The sequence below is a fragment of the Nerophis ophidion genome, linkage group LG20 (genome assembly GCF_033978795.1).
Source record: "Nerophis ophidion isolate RoL-2023_Sa linkage group LG20, RoL_Noph_v1.0, whole genome shotgun sequence".
In the NCBI taxonomy this organism is placed as follows: domain Eukaryota; kingdom Metazoa; phylum Chordata; class Actinopteri; order Syngnathiformes; family Syngnathidae; genus Nerophis; species Nerophis ophidion.
The window spans coordinates 28,255,024-28,270,643 of record NC_084630.1 but is presented as its reverse complement, the minus strand read 5'-3'; the positions used below and the strand labels follow the sequence as shown (position 1 = coordinate 28,270,643).

Genomic DNA, 15,620 nt, shown 5'->3' with positions numbered 1-15,620 from the left:
GCTTCGCAAAACAAAAGTCATACTGAACTGGCTACAAAGTAAACAGAGACAGAATGCTGGACGACAGCAAAAACTTACGGCGTCCACAAAGTACATCCGTACGTGACACAACAATCAACAATGTCCACACAAAGAAGGATGGCAACAATGTAGATAGCCTTGCTTGCTAACACAAAGTACATTTTTTTAACGTTTTCTGCTGGTGGTGTGCCTCTGGATTTTTTTCATGACAAAAATGTGCCTTGCCTTAAAAAAGGTTGAAAAACCCTTGGTTAAACGATAACACAAGAGAAAAGAGCAAACAAAACACAACACAAACAGAGCACGATAAATAAATAAATAAATAAAACATAGAAACAGGTTGACAGCAGGTGCATTATGGGACGCCATAGCAGGATAAAGATCACAGAGTGTTAAAGGCCAGGGAATACAGGGAATAAAAGTGTGTTTTAAAGAGCGATTTAAAAACAGGAAGAGAGGCGGCCTGTCTAACACTCCAAAAATTAAACTATGTTATGAATATATTTTCTGCAGGATGTTTAACATTTTCTTTAGTAAAAATGGCTGAATTTGTTTTCTTGCTTGGATATAGGGCAGAAACCTGAGATGAAGCTGCACCAGCCAAACCCAACAGGGTGTCCAAAAGTGCTGTTCTGGAGACATTTGAGGCCCACAGCTAAATGTTAACGGTAAATGGGTTATTCATGTATAGCGCTTTTCTACCTTCAAGTTAGGGCTGGGTTGTCTTAATTATAGAAAATGACTATATCCTGATATTGGAGTATACGTTCTCACGCAGTTGCTTTTAGCTGCGGGCATTACACTACAGGCTCTTCCCACTCTTTCTTGTCTCTCCTTCTCACAGACAGCAAGTGCACCTTCTTACATAAGTCACATACTGTCACGTCATACGTCACATACGTATACGCCCTCGCGGAGCAGAGAGGTAGCTGTGATGCTAACGGAGTGGTAATATGAGAGAAAAAAGGTGCCAATCTGGTAACAAATGAAGGAAGAATTAATTCCCAAGAAAAACAGCAGAGGGTCCATCGACTGGCGGTGGTTTGGCTTCAAGTGGGAATATGTCAAACAGACAACCGTAATTTGTCAAGTGTGGGGCAAAAGCATTTCTACAAAAAGTAGCATTACTGCTAATATGTAGCACCATTTGAAAAGTCACCTGCAAGAGAATGAAGATTGATTTCTGCGCATGTCAACATCTCCATTTGGTGCCACATGCCCACACCATCAAAATGCAGAGGCAAACATTTCCAGATCAACACCGTATGAAAAAAATAAAATTTAATAACGTCCGTATTGACCTACCACATAGCAAAGGACGAACACTATTTCCTATTATGCAGCTCATTTTTATTTGACAGTTATGGAAATATCTTGTGTGACATCATGCACAGAAGTGCACTTTATATGTTTTAAACTATTGTAGTGGCGTTCCGTACAAAAAGTGCACTTTAATTTAGTGTTGTTTTGATATGTCATCTTAGTGACATCATGCACAAAAAGTGCACGAATAACTTATTTTAAAATGTCTCTGACAATCTTGCACTTTCTGTTTTGAAATGACATGAATGTTTGTGCCACTGCTTAATAAATGTTTAATAAATACAGTTTTGGTCAATTGACTTAGTTGTGATTTCCTTCTCTGCATGAAAGTTTAAAATGAGCATATATTAATGCAGTATGAAGAAGAATGTTTGAATGTAAACACATAGAATCATCATACTGCTGTGATTATATGTATCAAGTGTTCATTCAAGGCTAAGGCAAAATATCAAAATATAAATTGTGTATCACTATATGGCCTAAAAACATTGAGATATTAAAAAAAGGCCATATCGCCCATCCCTACTTCAAGGTACTCAAAGCGCTTCGACACTATTTCCACATTCACCCGTTCACACACACATTCACACACTGATGCCGGGAGCTGCAATGCAAGGCCCTAACCACCACCCATCAGGAGCAAGGGTGATGTGTCTTGCTCAAGGACACAACGGACGTGACGAGGTTGGTAGAAGGTGGAGATTGAACCAAGAACCCTCAGGTCGCTGGCAAGGCCACTCTCCCAACTGTGCCACGCCGAATATGCCATGGTCTGTGGCATATTCTAAAAATATACATACAGTACAGGCCAAAAGTTTGGACACAACTTCTCCTCATTCAAGGCGTTTTCTTTATTTTCATGACTATTTACATTATAGATTGTCACTGAAGGCATCAGATCTATGAATGAACTAGGGTTGTGCGGTATAGCAGTATTAGTATAGTACCGCGATACAAATACATTATATGCGGTACTATACCGCCTGCGAAAAGTACTGGTCCACCCCTTGCCCAACCCCACCCCCCGCACCCATGTGTCATTGCTGCTTTATGAGCAGAGGAGCATGTTCGGCATGTCACAATTACAGAGTATTTACAAACAGACAGTATATAGACAGAAAAGGGAGAACGGACGCATTTTGGCTTAAAAAGTAATGATATAGGTGAAGTTATAACACTGAAACGCCCTCAGGAAGAGGTGCTTTAAGACACGGCTAGCTAGCTAGCGGCTAACGTCCAGCCCCAGTTTGGGTTGTTTTAGCTTACTTCTAAATCCCTAATCCTCGCCTTCATGGCGACAAATACAGTAAGTTCCTCACAAGTCCATCCCTGCAGGACGAGGAATAGCTAAACATGCTTTACTACACACCGTAGCTCACCTGCGTCACAATGTAAATAAACGCCATTGGTGGATCCACACCTAACATCCACTGTAATGATACCAAGTACAGGAGCATATCTAGTCTATACTACTATGATTTCATCAATAAAAATAGCACTATTAATAATGAATAAGAAGAATAATCACTTCTACTATCAACAATACAAATGTTGTATATGCCACAATACATATATGTAATAATAACTCGAGATACAAAAGAAAGCAGATCAATGGAGGGAAATCAAGTGAAGCAAACTATATTAACCTTGTAGATTGTTATAGTAACAATACGTTAAGCTTTGTCACTGTGCCATGTGTTATCCAGTTTCCCCTAGGGCGGGGGTCGGCAACACGCGGCTCTTTAGCGCCACCCTAGTGGCTCTCTGGAGCTTTTTCAAAAATGTATAAAAAATGGAAAAAGATGAGAAGGAAAAAACATATTTTTTGTTTTAATATGGTTTCTGTAGGAGGACAAACATGACACAAACCTCCCTAATTGTTATAAAACACACTGTTTGTATTAAACATGCTTCACTGATTTGAGTATTTGGCGAACGCCGTTTTATCCTACTAATTTTGACGGTACTTGAACTCACCGTAGTTTGTTTGTATAACTTTCTCCGACTTTCTAGGACGTGTTTTATGCCACTTCTTTTTCCGTCTCATTTTGTCCACCAAACTTTTAACGTTGTGCATGAATGCACAAAGGTGAGCTTTGTTGATGTTATCGACTTGTGTGGAGTGCTAATCAGACATATTTGGTCACTGCATGACTGCAAGCTAATCAATGCTAACATGCCTTTTAGGCTAGCTATATGTACATATTGCATCATTATGTCTCATTTGTAGCTATATTTGATCTCATTTAGTTTCATTCAAGTCCTCTTAATTCAATTTATATCTCATGACACACTATCTGTATATAATATGGATTTTATTTTTTGTGGTTCCAGACAGATTTGTTTTTGTATTTTTGGTCCAATAAGGCTCTTTCAACATTTTGGGTTGCCGACCCCTGCCCTAGGGCAACAACATTAATGTATGTATGATGAAACGTGATTATATGCATGACTGTATGTAAGCATATGTGCTTGCATATATACAGTATGTGTATATGTATGTTTGTACAGTGAATGTATATGACCATGTATGTGTATATTTATGTTTCTACAGTGAATGTATTTGTACAGTATGTATATATGTACATGTGTATATGTATGTTTGTACAGTGAATGTGTATGTAGATGTTTGCGCATATGTATGTTTGTAGAGTGAATGTAAATGTACAGTATTTGTATATGTAAGTTTGTACAGTGGATGTATATGTACAGAATGTGTATATGTGTGTGTGTACAGTGAATGTATATGTACAGTATGTGTACAAGTACAGTATGTGTATAAGTATGTTCGTACAGTGAATGTGTATGTAGATGAATGTGTATATGTATGTTTGGACAGTGAATCTATATGTACAGTATGTGTATATGTATGGTTGTACAGTGAATGTATATTTACACGTATGTGTATATGTATGTACAGTGAATATGTACAGTATGTGTATATGTATGTTTGTACAGTAAATGTATATGTACAGTATGTGCATGTTTGTACAGTGAATGTATATGTACAGAATGTGAATATGTATGTTTGTACAGTGAATGCATATGTACAGTATGTGTATATGTATGTTTGTACAGTGAATGTATATGTACAGAATGTGAATATGTATGTTTGTACAGTGAATGCATATGTACAGTATGTGTATATGTTTGTGTATATGAATGTTTGTACAATGAATGTATATGAACAATATGTGTATATGTATGTTTGTACGGTGAATGTATATGTACAGTATGTGTATATGTATGTTTGTACAGTGAATGTATATGTACAGAATGTGAATATGTATGTTTGGACAGTGAATCTATATGTACAGTATGTGTATATGTATGGTTGTACAGTGAATGTATATTTACACATATGTGTATATGTATGTACAGTGAATATGTACAGTATGTGTATATGTATGTTTGTACAGTAAATGTATATGTACAGTATGTGCATGTTTGTACAGTGAATGTATATGTACAGTATGTGTATATGTATGTTTGTACAGTGAATGCATATGTACAGTATGTGTATATGTTTGTGTATATGAATGTTTGTACAATGAATGTATATGTACAATATGTGTATATGTATGTTTGTACAGTGAATGTATATGTACAGTATGTGTATATGTATGTTTGTGCAGTGAATGCATATCTACAGTATGTGTATATGTATGTGTATATGTATGTTTGTACAGTGAATGCATATGTACAGTATGTGTATATGTATGTTTGTACAGTAAATGTATATGTACAGTATGTGCATGTTTGTACAGTGAATGTATATGTACAGTATGTGTATATGTATGTTTGTACAGTGAATGTATATGTACAGTATGTGTATATGTATGTTTGTACAGTGAATGTATATTTACATGTATGTGTATATGTATGCACAGTGAATGTATATTTACATGTATGTGTATATGTTTGTACAGTGAATGCATATGTACAGTATGTGTATATGTTTGTGTATATGATTGTTTGTACAATGAATGTATATGTGCAATGTGTGTATATGTATGTTTGTACAGTGAATTTACATGTACAGTTTGTGTATATGTATGTTTGTGCAGTGAATGCATATGTACAATATGTGTATATGTATGTGTATATGTGTTTGTACAGTAAATGTATATGTACAGTATGTGTATATGTATGTTTGTACAGTGAATGTATATTTACATGTATTTGTATATGTATGTACAGTGAATGTATATGTACAGTATGTATGTTTGTACAGTGAATGCATATGTACAGTATGTGTATATGTATGTTTGTACAGTGAATGCATATGTACAGTATGTGTATATGTATGTTTGGACAGTGAATGTATATTTACATGTATGTGTATATGTATGTACAGTGAATGTATATTTACATGTATGTGTATATGTTTGTACAGTGAATGCATATGTACAGTATGTGTATATGTTTGTGTATATGATTGTTTGTACAATGAATGTATATGTGCAATGTGTGTATATGTTTGTTTGTACAGTGAATGTACATGTACAGTTTGTGTATATGTATGTTTGTGCAGTGAATGCATATGTACAGTATGTGTATATGTATGTGTATATGTGTTTGTACAGTAAATGTATATGTACAGTATGTGTATATGTATGTTTGTACAGTGAATGTATATTTACATGTATGTGTATATGTATGTACAGTGAATGTATATTTACATGTATGTGTATATGTTTGTACAGTGAATGCATATGTACAGTATGTGTATATGTATGTTTGTACAGTGAATGTATATGTACAGTATGTGTATATGTATGTTTGTACAGTGAATGTATATGTACAGTATGTGTATATGTATGTTTGTGCAGTGAATGCATATGTACAGTATGTGTATATGAATGTTTGTACAGTAAATGTATATGTACAGTATGTGTATGTTTGTACAGTGAATGTATATGTACAGTATGTGTATATGTATGTTTGTACAGTGAATGTATATGTACAGTATGTGTATATGTATGTTTGTACAGTGAATGTATATGTACAGTATGTGTATATGTATGTTTGTACAGTGCACAATCCTTCATAAATAGCGTTGAATGCTTTGCTGTTTGTCGGCATGTTGCTAATATGTTTGCAGAGACGTTTATTATGCAGCAGGTGTAATGCCTTTGATGTAAGTATGACATCATTATTCAAGCTAATCAGACGATAAAACTGCAGAGAAATGTCATACGGTGAGGCGCACAGTGCTATGGCTCCATGTGAGCATGTGAGCTGGCAGGTGCTTGTCGCTGCCATCCTTGTAAAGAGAGCTACGGCAGCTGAGAGACATTTAAAACTGAAAGAATACTAGAAGAGCACTCAGAGAGCACAGACCTCTGCTAGACCCTATCTTCAAATAGTAGAGTCTCCTTTAAGAAGCCAGATGGTGATCCAGTATGTTTTGTTCGGCTTCCATCCACACTTATTTAATAAAACCACCTTAACATTAGACAACCAAACAATTACACAAAGCGACTCGGTAAAGAATCTGGGTATTACCCTCCACCTAACTCTCTCATTTGAGTGACACATTAAGAGTGTTACTAAAACATTCTTCTTTCATCCCTGTCATGTTGCTAAAATTCGTCCCATTTTATCGTTACGTCCCGTCTCGATTACTGTAACGTATCATTTTCGGGATTTTAAGTACTGTATTTTTTGCACTGTAAGGCGCACTTAAAATCCTATCAATTTTTTCAAAAGTCCACAGTCGCCTTATAACCCGGTGTGCCTAATGTGCGGAATAATTTTGGTTGTGCTGACCAACCTCGAAGCTAATTAATTTAATACATGGGGAAATGATAAGTTTGACCAGTAGATGGCAGTCACACACACGAAAGAAATGTGTAGACTGCAATATGATGGCAGTCCCACATAAGAGATACGTGGAGTTTGCAATATGACTCAAGTAAACAACACCAAAATTGTATATCTTCCATGCATACTTGCCAAACCTTCCGATTTTCCCTGGAGACTCCCGAATTTCAGTGTCCCTCCCGAAATCCTCCCTGGGCAACCATTCTCCCGATTTTCTAACAATTTTCCCGCTTTAAGGCCCTGCCTTTAAGGCACTGCCCTTAGCGTCCGCTTATCCTCCATACAAACAGCGTGCCGGCCCAGTCACATTATATATGTGACTATTAGACACACATAAGGGAATACAAAGCATACTTGGTCAACATCCATACAGGTCACACTGAGGGTGGCCGTATAAACAACTTTAACACTGTTACAAATGTGCGCCACATTGTGAACCCACACCAAAAAAGAATGACAAACACATTTTGGGAGACAATCTGCACCGTAACACAACATAAACACAACAGAACAAATACCCAGAATCCCTTGCAGCACTAACTCTTCTGGGCCGCTACAATATAACCCCCCTCCCCCGCTACCACCAAACCCTGCCCACCTCAACCCCGCTCCTCCCTCCACCTCAACCCCCCACCCCCCATATATCCTGAATTTGGAGGTCTCAAGGTTGGCAAGTATGGGTCCATGGTAATATAGAACATTACACACAGCGCTTAAAAATCTATTAAAATGTTTAGTACCACTTTGGTATGCTATGAAGCCGCACCGCTTGATGGATTGTACTGTGCTTCAACATACCAGTATTATTATGGTGTGTGTATAAGGTAAGACATATTATCTGGTATTTTGTTTCGCAATATTATGCAGAAGCAACTTTTCTTACCTTCTGGTACCTGCTGATCTGTATTTGGGATCTGCATAAGTAAAGAAAATGTGCATGATTCCGCCTTTGTAGACCGTGTCGACGCCGTAGTCGATAAACATCTTTTTCCCTATCTTCTTGTTATGGGACATTCATCCTCCACCGTTGCCGTTTCTAATATAAAGTAGTGTAAAGATATTACTTATATTTGTCAGTAAACTCGCCAATAAAGCGCTAAAACATACCAGTGTAGTGAGTTTACATTATTCACCCAAGGAACTTTAGTTATTAGAGCGTTCCGGTCGGACGGTTTTTCACAGGACACATTTCCGGTGTTGTTATTGCACTAATGCGCCCTATAATCTGGTGCGCCTTTTGTATGAAAGTAGACTTGACTAGACCTGCTCATCGACAGTCAGCCTTATAATCCGGTGCGCCCTATGGTCCGGAAAATATGGTAAATTTGTTGTTAAAACAACACAAAATTAAAGGATAAAAATTAGGGCTGTCAAAAATACCAAGTTAATTCATATGATTATTCACACAAAGTTATCGCATTAATCATGTACATACGCAAATTTATCATTCAAATTAATTTGACTGCATAATGTCCTTTACCTTACCCGCGGATGCTTACCTGATGTCAATAATCAAGTCGATGCATAGGTCTGTGCAAAGGTGAGTGAGCACACTCCTACTGGCGTGAAGTTTCACTACAAAATACACCCTACCAAAGAACTACCACGTGGACTTAAACCAGTTGAAAAACTTTTTTGGGTGTTGCCATTTAGGGGTCAATTGTACGGAATATGTACTGTACTGTGCAATCTACTAATAAAAGTTGCAATCAATCAATCAAACGCTGACTGGACTTTGGATACAATTTTTACCAAGTTTTGAGCAAATAAATGACGTTTATCTGCTCAGTTGCCTAGTGGTTGGAGTGTCCGCCCTGCGATCGGTAGGTTGTGAGTTCAAATCTCGGCCGAGTCATACCAAAGACTATAAAAATGGGACCCATTGCCTCCCTGCTTGGCACTCAGCATCAAGGGTTGGAATGGGGGGTTAAATCACCATACATGATTCCCGGGCGCGGCACAGCTGCTGCCCACTGCTCCCCTCACCTCCCAGGGGGTGATCAAGCTGATGGGTCAAATGCAGAGGACAAATTTCACCACACCTAGTGTGTGTGTGACAATCATTGGTACTTTAACTTTAACTTCTCTATGACATTCTGAGAATAAAATGGTATTCATGTCAAGTTCATTTAAATCAGGGGTGTCAAATGTACGGCCCGAGTGCCGGATCAGGCCTGTTAACATGTTTTATCCGGCATGTGGGATGAGTTTGTTAAGTATAAAACTGAGCTGAAAATTTGTAATGAAAGAAATTGCTGTTCTAAATGTGTCCACTAGATGTCACAATAGTAATTATTTGTATTTTTGTTGATTATGATATAGTTGTGATCAAAATTATACAACCCCCACACAATTTTGGTGTTTTAGCAAGTTGGACATTTATTTTGTTTATTGTCATATCAAATAAAGATGTGTCAAATAGACAAATGCAACTTAAATTGTAACACTGTATTTTACTAAATACCAAAAAAGGACATTTTTCTTAATATCTCATTGACAAAATGATTCAACCCCCTAGTTACATGCATCTTTAGTACTTAGTAGAACACCCTTTGGCAGTAATTACATCCTTCAAAGGTGATACATAAGCGGACACAAGCTTCTTGCAAGCATCTACAGGTATTTTAGCTCATTCCTCTTGGGCAAAGGCCTCCAGTTCATTCATATTCTTGGGCTTGCGTGCTGCAACTGCCTTCTTCAAGCCCCACCACAGGTTTTCTGTAGGATTTAGGTCTGGGGACTGTGAAGGCCACTCCAGAGTCTTCCAGCCCTTCTTCTACAACCACTCTGATGTTGATTTGGAGGTATGCTTGGGATCGTTGTCCTGTTGGAAGGTCCAACGTCTTCCAAGCCTCAGCTTCGTCACTGACGTCATGACATTTGCAGCTAATATATCCTGGTAGGAAATAAAATTCATAATGCCTTGAATGCTCTGGAGATTCCCGGTACCTGAGGCAGAGAAACAGCCCCAGAGCATGATTGACCCCCCACCATGCTTAACATTAGGCAAGGTGTTCTTCTCTTAGTAAGCTTCATTTTTTTTCCTCCAGACATAACATTGATTCATAGGCCCAAAAAGTTCCAGTTTTGTCTCATCACTCCATAGAACAGTTTCCCAAAACTTTTGGGGTTTGTCCAGATGATTTTTGGCATACTGGAGTCTATTTACCTGTGCCTGGTAGTCAGAAGTGGGGTGCGCCTGGGAGTTCTGGCATGGAGGCCTTCATCTCGTAGTGCGCGCCTTATTGTCTGGGACGAAACCTGCGTTGCCCCCTCTGCAATGTCCTGTTGTAGTTCCTCAGCTGTTACCCGGGGGGTTTTCACCACTGTACGCACACAGCATCCTCTTTCTACCACGCCCAGGTAGTGTCTCCACTGTGCCTTTAGCTTTAAACTTGCGAATTATGCTCCCAACTGTGTCTCTTGGAATATGTAATGTCTTACCTATTTTCTTATATCCATATCCTTTCTTATGAAGAGAAGTTACTTCCTCTCTTGACTTCTTTGACCACTCCCTGGACTTCACCATGTTGCAAATACACCATTGACCATCTACAAGAAGCTGAGCGTCACAGTCTTTTTCAATCAGTTTAATTGTTGCTCGTTATGGTTCTAATCAAATCTACAGGTGTTTTTAACACCTGATTGAAAAGACCTTATTCAAATTCTGTTCTTAAGAGTTATGATCTACAAGGGGTTGAATAATTTTGTCAATGAGATATTAAGAAAAATGTCCTTTTTTGGTATTTGGTAAAATACAGTGTTACAATTTAAGTTGCATATGTCTATTTGACACATCTTTATTTGATATGACTATAAACAAAATACGGAATAAATGTGCAACTTGCTAAAACACCAAAATTGTGTCGGGGTTGAATAATTTTGATCACAACTGTTTTTATGTCAAAAAAATAAACCACATGTCGGTCAAGGAAAATGAACAAACTATATAAATAATATCATGTAATTAGATTTTGATTTTTTTTTTTATCCTGATAGATTGAAAATTAACACCAACGACTTGACTGATGAACATTATCACATAATTTATTCAGTACGTATAAATAGCGACAAATAAAGAGTGTACTATAAACCACAACATGAAAGTGTAAAAGACCCCCAACATTATGATTTGTACATTTTCAGAATGTGCTTGTTCTATTTTTAAACAAAGAAAACAATCTGAAGTTGTCTTTATTTTTAAGTTATTGTGCCGTGTGTTTTACCAGTCCGGCCCACTTGGGAGCAGATGTTTCTCCACGTGGCCCCCGATCTAAAATGAGTTTGACACTCCTGATATAAATTATGCACGCAAGTACTAAACGATGATTAATGTCACGGCCCGGCCACATGCCAATTTGCACTCATCTCATTCTTCCTATTTGGTCTAGCAGTTAGGATTCCTGGTTTGTCACCCAGGCAGCCCGGGTTCGACACCCGGTATAGGAATGTTACATTTTTACCATGAATTGATTAACGTGGACTCCGACTTAAACAAGTTGAAAAACTTATTCAGGTGTTACCCATTAGTGGTCAATTGTACGGAATATGTACTGTACTGTGTAATCTACTAATTAATAATAATAATAATAATAATAATAATAATGGATTAGATTTATATCGCCCTTTTCTATTGTTAGATACTCAAAGCGCTCACAGAGAAGTGGGAACCCATCATTCATTCACACCTGGTGGTGGTAAGCTACATCAGTAGCCACAGCTGCCCTGGGGTAGACTGACGGAAGCGTGGCTGCCAGTTTGCGCCTACGGCCCCTCCGACCACCACCAATCATTCATCCATCATTCATTCACCGGTGTAAGCGGCACCGGGGGCAAAGGGTGAAGTGTCCTGCCCAAGGACACAACGGCAGCGACTTTGATGTCCATAAGTGGGAAGCGAACCTGCAACCCTCAGGTTTCTGGCACGGCCGCTCTACCCACTACGCGTCACTCCGGCGGCAACAAGCAGCTGCAATCAATCAGCTGCAAAAAATCAGTACATCTGTCTTTGGTGACTTACCTGGGCTTCTTAAGCTTGTGGAGAACAGCGTTCTGGGCCAGAACTGTTCGAGTACCGTAAGCGATCATCAAGCTCTATGCAAACCTTGCTCTCTTCCTGTGTTTTCTCTCCCGTCGTGTTATCGATTGTCTCGCGTCCTCCTTGTCGCTCCAACTGCAGACCTCCGTTCCCGCATTGACGAGCTGTGTGTCTCGTCATTCCTTGTTTCTCTGCTTCCCAGACTGGCTTTTGGATCGCGACCTCCCGCTTGGACACGGCCCGCTATATTCCCCGACTTCCTGCTTGTCTCACTGATCTATGAGCCTGCCCTGCCCCTTTTGGACTTGTCTCTCGCTCAACACTACAGGTAACACTCAACAGCTAATCTCCACACATAGTCTCACACACTATACACTCTCTTGGATTTTGTCACACTTCATTTCCCTTGGTTTAATATATTCTTATTTATATAACAATGAGTCTGTGGCAGGCCTTCACTTTTGTTTTCATCATGTTTTCTGCTGATGTTTCCAATGGTCTCTTTTCAGCATGGTTTATTTTCAACTCATTAGTAGCTCAATCCATTAACTGTTAAGGATTTAGTCCAGGGGTAACAAATGTATGGCCCGAGGGCCGGATCAGTCCCGCGAACAGGTTTTATCCGGCCCTCAGGATGGGTTTGCTAAGTATGAAAAATGTACCTAAAATTTTTGAATAAAAGAAACAACTGTTCTAAATGTGTCCACTAGATGTCGCAATATTCTACAAAGATAATTCTCTCTATCTTTGTAGGATATGCTACATATGTACAAAATAAAGCACATGATGTTAGTACATAAGTCGAGGAAAATTATCAAACTACATAAAAATGGGACCCATTACCTCCCTGCTTGGCACTCAGCATTAAGTATTGGAATTGGGGGATAAATCACCAAAAATGATTCCCGGGCACGGCCACCGCTGCTGCTGACTGCTCCCCTCACCTCCCAGGGGGTGATCAAGGGTGATGGGTCAAATGCAGAGAATAATTTCGCCACATCCAGTGTGTGTGTGGCAATCATTGGTACTTTAACTTTATATAAAGAAATCTAGAGCTAAATACTACGCTCTTGTTGTCTGTGCCACCAACTCCCTACTGTACACAACAATTAATCTCCCCAAAAAATTAGGCAACACTAATAATAATAAATTGTGTAATGATATCATGTGAAATTCATACATTTATATGGTTTCAAAGTTACAGGCGGTCTTTTAAAGGTATCATGATTTGACAGACTAAGTTCAAGGGAGCATGCAGCTATGAAGTAAACCCTCCAACGCAATGTTCTTCAACCTTTTTTTGAGCCGAGATACATTTTTTGCGTTGAAAAAATGCGGAGGCACACTGCCAGCAGAAATTATTCAAAAACTAAACTCTGTTGACAGTAAAAAGTCGTTGCCGGGTATGACTTTAAACCATATCCAAGCATGCATCACTACAGCTCTTGTCTCAAAGTAGGTGTACTGTCACCACCTGTCACATCACGCTCTGACTTATTTGGACTTTTTTGCTGTTTTCCTGTGTGTAGTGTTTTAGTTCTTGTCTTGCGCTCCTATTTTGGTGGATTTGTCTCTTATTTTGGTATTTTTCTGTAGCCGTTTCATGTCGTCCTTTGAGCGATAATTCCCGCATCTACTTTATTTCCGAAATCAAGAATATTGCAGTTGTTATAATTCTTTTTTGTGGGGTCATTGTTGATTGTCATGTCATGTTCGGATGTACATAGTCTTTGCTCCACAGTAAGTCTTTGCTGTCGTCCAACATTCTGTTTTTGTTTACTTTGTAGCCAGTTCATTTATAGTTTCGTTCTGGATAGCCTTCCCTAAGCCTCAATGACTTTTCCAAGGGGCACTAACCTTTTGTTTATTTTTGGTTTAAGCAATAGACACCTTTTTACCTTCACGCTGCCTCCCGCTGTTTCCCACATCTACAAAGCAAATAGCTACCGGCTGCCACCTACTGATATGGAAGAGTATTACAGGGTTACTCTGCCAAGCTCTAGACCATGGGTGTCAAACTTTGGCCCGCGGGACAAAATTTGGCCCGCCGTGTAATTTAATTTGGCCCTTGAGGCAATATCAAATTAACATTACAACTGGCCCGCCGTTATTACACAGCAGCGGTGCCGCTGTAACACCGCAATTTCTCACACTTTCCAATCCTCCCGAAGTTCAGTGCCCCTCCCGAAAATCTCCCGGGCAAGAATTCTCCCGATTTCCACCCGGACAACAATATTGAGGGCGTGCCTTAAAAGCACTGCCTTTAGCATTCTCAACAACCTGTTGTCACATCCGCATTTCCTCCACACAAAAAGCGTGCAGGCCTACTTGTATAATATATGCAGCTATTACACACACATAAATAAGTGATTGCAATGCATACTTGGTCAACAGTAATACAGGTCACACTGAGGGTGGCTGTATAAGCAACTTTAACACTGTTACAAATATGCGCCACACTGTGAACTCACTCCAAACAAGAATCACAAACACATTTCGGGAGAACATCTGCACTGTAACATAACATAAACACAACAGAACAAATACCCAGAACCCCTTGCAGCACTAAATCTCTCGGGATGCTACAGTATATTTTGATATTTACCTCAGAAGGCTGCAAATAGAAAAAAGGCATTAAATGTGTATTTAAATTTTATTTGATATGCCATTGATATTTTTTATTCATTATTATTATTATTTGAAACTCGATTTTGCATTTCACTATAAAGTTACTGTACATAAGCCTTGCTTGTTCAATATTCAATGCAAAACTTGTTTGGGTCCCTATTAAAATGTGAATTTTTTTTAAACACAAATAGGTGCAATTAGCTCATCTCCCACGGCACACCAGACTGTATCTCACGGCACAGTGGTTGAAAAACACTGCTCTAACGTGTGCTCAGTGATATTTTCCCCGATCTTACAAGTGAACCTAAAAGTGAGACCTGTTGAGTCTAATTTCATCACAGCATAATAATCAAGTGGAAAGCAAGCTGATTATTAATTGGAGCGTCAACAAAGCCGCAACAAAAGCAGTCCGGAGCCGACATTTCTTTGCCAGGTGACAAGTTGCTGAATCAGCTGTGCGAGAGGCCAGAACGAAAAGGTCATCTTACCTCCCTCCATCTCTAGCTGTTCAGACATGGCCATTTTGTCACCCGTAAACACACCGGGACTGCTTTACTGCTCCGGCTCACTCTAAGTGTGCGTCTTCATGCCTCTGCCCATATCTCCACAGTCCAGACTATCAGCTCGGAGGCAATGGAGGGGAGGTGGTGGTGGTGGTGGTGGCGCAGTGGGGGGGGGGGCTTCCACTCACTAGTCAACAGGAAACTGAACGGCACGAACGTCTGCCTTGGTTCTGATAACCACTATCCCATTCCACCTCTCTTACCAACATCTGTGGTCAGCT

At 39.1% G+C, this 15,620-nt stretch overlaps 1 protein-coding gene across 2 annotated transcripts in view; it reads right to left on the bottom strand.

Moving 5' to 3' along the window:
* ldb1b (LIM-domain binding 1b) overlaps positions 1–15,475 on the bottom strand; it is a 79,009-nt gene extending 63,534 nt beyond the window's left edge. The window contains exon 1 of one of the 2 annotated variants that reach the window (XM_061880910.1): positions 15,325–15,475. In XM_061880910.1, the coding sequence (XP_061736894.1) occupies positions 15,325–15,358 (34 nt within the window). In that variant the 5' untranslated portion in view covers positions 15,359–15,475. The remainder of the gene's footprint in view (positions 1–15,324) is intronic. The other variant, XM_061880911.1, reaches the window with a different exon arrangement.
* Between the last annotated feature and the right edge of the window lie 145 nt (positions 15,476–15,620).